The 4512-nt window shown below is 40.4% G+C and overlaps 1 protein-coding gene across 1 annotated transcript in view; it reads left to right on the forward strand.

The window, feature by feature from the left end:
* LOC119422179 (alpha-1,6-mannosylglycoprotein 6-beta-N-acetylglucosaminyltransferase B-like) overlaps nucleotides 1-4512 on the forward strand; it is a 103034-nt gene that overhangs the window by 23835 nt on the left and 74687 nt on the right. The window contains exon 3 of the mRNA XM_037689539.1: nucleotides 1332-1476. Within this exon, the coding sequence (XP_037545467.1) occupies nucleotides 1332-1476 (145 nt within the window). The remainder of the gene's footprint in view (nucleotides 1-1331; nucleotides 1477-4512) is intronic.

The following is a 4512-nucleotide window of genomic DNA, read 5'->3' on the forward strand; positions in this document are numbered from 1 at the left end:
ATACTAAAATAAAGTAGTACTTACTGCTATTCCCACTTTGCGGTTTTTCACTTATCACGGGGCTTCAGGTTATGGATCCCCTGCGATAAACGAGGGACTAGACACATTTGGAGTCTAAACCTGTCACAAAATATTGGACACTTTGTGACTCAGCAGTCATTTTGATATCTTTAACACTTTTCATTGCAGTTCAGTTTAAAAGAAAAATTCTTCTAAAAAATGTCTTCTAGTGTTCAACTTAAAGCGTCATACTGTCACGATCTCTAACGTTTTAGCTGGGTGATATAATAAAGCAAAAGTGCTTTATTCCCACAGACTTTACACTTTTTATAGAACTCTTACATTTAAATGTATGTTTGGTTTTTTTCACTCAGGTCTTGTTTACACAACTACTTTTTTGAGTGAACGACTTATGTGCTTGAATCATTCATGTACGCAACAATGGCAACGTTTTTCCTAAAAATTTAAGCTTTTTGAATCTCAGAGTGAAGGTTTTTATAACCACTGGAGTGAAATTGTGCACTGCGAACGGCTGCAGTCAATACTTGCAGTTTTTCTGCATGAGTACTGTTTGTGCTGCTTCAACATGTTGGAGCAGCTCAACCTCATCCTTGGTCCAAAAGAACAGTCATGTGTTCAACATTTTCAATGTAACTAAATGCTTGAGTCTGAAGTGTCTGCATGCATGCACCTGTCACTGAAATACAGAAATCATAGCTCCAGATAGTGAAAAAACTACAGCAACCAAACACAACATTTTCATGTAAACGTGCGACTTTTTCTGCAATAATCTGAGGAAAAAAAACATTGTTTCCAAAAGACTGTTCACGTGTAAACAGGGTGTGCCTGTTTTTCACTAATATAGGATTTATTGTTTTCTCTTACATCAGCACACACAGCTGGACTCGTTGACCTCAACTGTATTTTTCATTAAAACTGGAAGGGTTCAAGGGTCAAGGGTCGTCTATGGCCAGATGGTTCTGCCACATGTGGTTCATGGTCTTTGAGTACAACTTATGATTTTTTGTGCAGGAAAAGTTTGTCTGAGGCTTGTGTGTGGTTGCTATGGTAACCCCACTGCAGCTTTAGCATTGTTTTACAGTCAAGTTTTCCTTATTCCTTTTAGAAAGCTTTTACATAAAAATGTGGATGTTTTAACATAACATGTTTTTACAAACATAAAGCTCAAATCAATATTGAGCCTTACAGAAAACAGTTGATGGGTGTTGGGATTACAAGCAGTTTACCCTTTAAAATTTCTTCAGCATTGTTCTAATTAAATTTTCATGTATGATATTTTTTGGCCTTGCTTTTTTTTTTTTTTTTTTTAGTGCTTGGTGGCCAAGAGTCTCGCGGGGTGCTGAGGAAAATCAGTGATATGCTGGAGATGATTATGAAACGAATGGATGCGCTGTCCAAACTGGGCAACTCCACCGACACCCACAGGCTGGACGAGCTCAGCTCGGCCCTCGACAGGTGCAGTACCACACCTGCTGCTCGTTCCGTTCATAAGACAAAAGTATTTTCTGTGTGGATAAAGGAGTAAAGACACTCGCTAATCAGCGGTGTGAAACTCGTTTCCTGAAGTGGGACAAAACTAAAAACGTATACAAACCAAGGGCCGGTTTCATTCAGTGCATTAACTCTAGTCAGACAGGTGACATCTTTTTTTGGTGCAGGTTCCTCAACAAGACTTTAAGCTCATTTGATGCCATCTGTTGTTTTGTCCATATCAAAATCAAAGATTATTGAAAATTTCAAGCACATTTCTCTCGACATCAAAATTGGCCAACTGTCATGAAAAGTCTGCACTAAATAAAGTTTGCTCAGATTTTCAGCAAAATGAGAAGGGATAAAATGATTTAACTTTTAAAATGTTCTCTTGGGGACCAGATAAGATTTTAACAAGGGCCATATTTGGCCCTCGGGCCTTAAGTTTGACTCATGTGATTTAAACCAATCAAACCAGACAGGTTAGGTCTGATCTCTTTTCTCTTTGTGTAACTGCATCTTTTACCAAAAGTGATAAAATCAAAGAGGGACTTTAAAAGTAACCAATTACGATTAGGTAAGCATTTGCAGGGCTGATGTAATATTTACCTGCAGCATTCTGAAATTCAGATGGATTTATTTTAAATTCTTGCAAAAAAAAAAAAAAAGATTTAGAAGTCCCCCCCCCCCCCCCCCCCAACCCGATTAAAAAATAATTGTAATAAGTTTCTTAAAGAGATCTTGATTTTTTTTTATTAAGTTCATTTGAAGGTCTTTCAAAGTATTTTTGGCGGGAACTTTAGCTGCTTTTTTCCACATTTTCCTCACAGTTGTACAGTTTCTGTTTAGAAAAATAAAAGAAATCAGAAGAGGAAGTAAGAATTGTTTGGGCTAAAATTAAAAGAAAAGGCAGCAAACGACCATCGTGCAAAAGTCACGTCTTTAAAACGGAGGAAACAACCCAGCAAAGACCTGACCCAGAACCTGATTAGTGATTTACCAAATCCTTTATAAAAAATAACTAAAAAAAAGTACTTTCTGCAGCTTTTAAGGTCAAATAAATAAGCATAAATGTGTTCAAACAAACAGCTGGAGACATTAGACACATTTGTCAAACTGTCATGATAAAAAAAGACAAAAGAAACAGTGGAGAAAAGAGGAGCAGGTATCTTGCAGGTCAAGTCCACGCTGCAAGCTTAAAGTTGCGCGCTCTGTGGTTTCCATGACAACAGACCTTCTCCTGCCCACATCTGCTTTAGGTTTGCGGAGAGAAGTCTCCCTCTCGTTCAGTCTTCCCAGACATCACCTTGTCCTCTTCCATGGACGAGAAATGTCCCCTCAGCGGCATCACACGTGGTGTCCCAAACACTAATAAACAAAGTGATACTTGCACTGAACGAACTGCATGTGCAGTAACTGCATGTGCAGTAACTGCATGTGCAGGAACTGCATGTGCAGGAACTGCATGTGCAGTAACTGCACGTGCAGGAACTGCGACGCATCGCCGGTATCACACTCTGATGATTAGCTTTCAGTCCAGAGTTTGATTTTACAGCTAGCTCAGATGTTCCTCTGCAGAACACCCTGCAGAAACCCTCCCAGCAGCAGACATCTCAGTTTAATTGGCCTCCCGGGGACTAAACTGGAAATGTTATTGTGACAAAAGCCAAATATTTAGTGGTGCTAAAAATCTAAAAAAACCTCACCCTTTCTGGACCAGAGTTGGTGCTGACCCATTAAATCACAGTTATAATTTTACCCACCAGATGAAGTTTTCCAGCATCTGATAACTGCTCCTCTTCATGCATTGTGTAACAGTAGAAAGTTTCTGTTTGCAGCCGTGAAAGCCTGCAGAGAGTCCTCTCCAGTTGTTGAAGTGGCAATTAATTTGTGCTGACCTGCAGGAATCTGAAGTTGAGGAGGAGATATTTGACGACCACTCTCCTCCAAGCCTCCGTGTGCAGTGAGGTGGAATAAATCTGACTTTAGGATTTAAAGTTATGCACGTAGGAACAGTCGGATTGCTTTCTGCAGGCAAAGAAGCAATGATAAACGCTGCGAAATCAGACTCCTGCTGCTTGATCTGTAGCTGGCTGTGCACAGCAGCTCTGTTTCTTTTGTGAATTTTCCCAGTTTTTTAATGTCCAGATCTGTTTAATGAGCAGTATAAATTCCTGAATCCCACTGTACAAGAGGGCTCATTAAGATAACACACTGAAGTGTTTGTTTTTGTGTAAATGGGGATTAAAAACCCGAGCAATAAAGTTGTTTAATATTAATTCATCGTAAAACACGCAGCTAAGTTTATTTCGGTCTCAGTCATGTGCTGATGTGCACAAATTGTCAGGTCAGGCGTCGGAACGAACGTCGAGCTTTGGATCGTCGTGATCAAGCTCAAAGGAGTGACGGCAATTTAACTGCTTTTATCAGCCACAGTAAACTATTTAATGGTTTCTTTTTGGGGCAGCACGGTGGCGCAACTGGTAGAGCTGCTGCCTCTCAGCGAGCAGGTCCCTGGTTCAAACCCCGGTCCAGGGGCCTTTCTGGGTGGAGTTTGCATGTTCTCTCCGTGCATGCGTGGGTTTTCTCCGGGTACTCCGGTTTCCTCCCACAGTCCAAAAACATGCATGTTAGGCTGATTGTTAACTCTAAATTGTCCCTAGGTGTGAGTGAGAGAGTGAATGGTTGTTTGTCTCGTTTGTGTCTATGTGGCCCTGTGATGGACTTGCGACCCGTCCAGGGTGTTCCCCGCCCCTCGCACAGTGATTGCTGGACATGGGCACCAGCGACCCCCGTGACCCAAAATGGAATAAGCGGGTAAAGAAAATGGATGGATGGATGCGTTTCTTTTTGAAAAATCCCCTTTTCCCCCTCAAATATTTTGTTGCCAAACAATTGACATGTTATTTGAAATTAGATTAGCTATTTGTTGTAATTAGAACCAGACTTATGTCAAATGCTAAAATAATAAAAGTCAATCAGTAGTCTGAAAAAACACTTAAGAGATTCACATGTTCAATA

This window comes from Nematolebias whitei, chromosome 15 (assembly GCF_014905685.2).
Source record: "Nematolebias whitei isolate Nwh7 chromosome 15, NemWhi1, whole genome shotgun sequence".
NCBI lineage: Eukaryota > Metazoa > Chordata > Actinopteri > Cyprinodontiformes > Rivulidae > Nematolebias > Nematolebias whitei.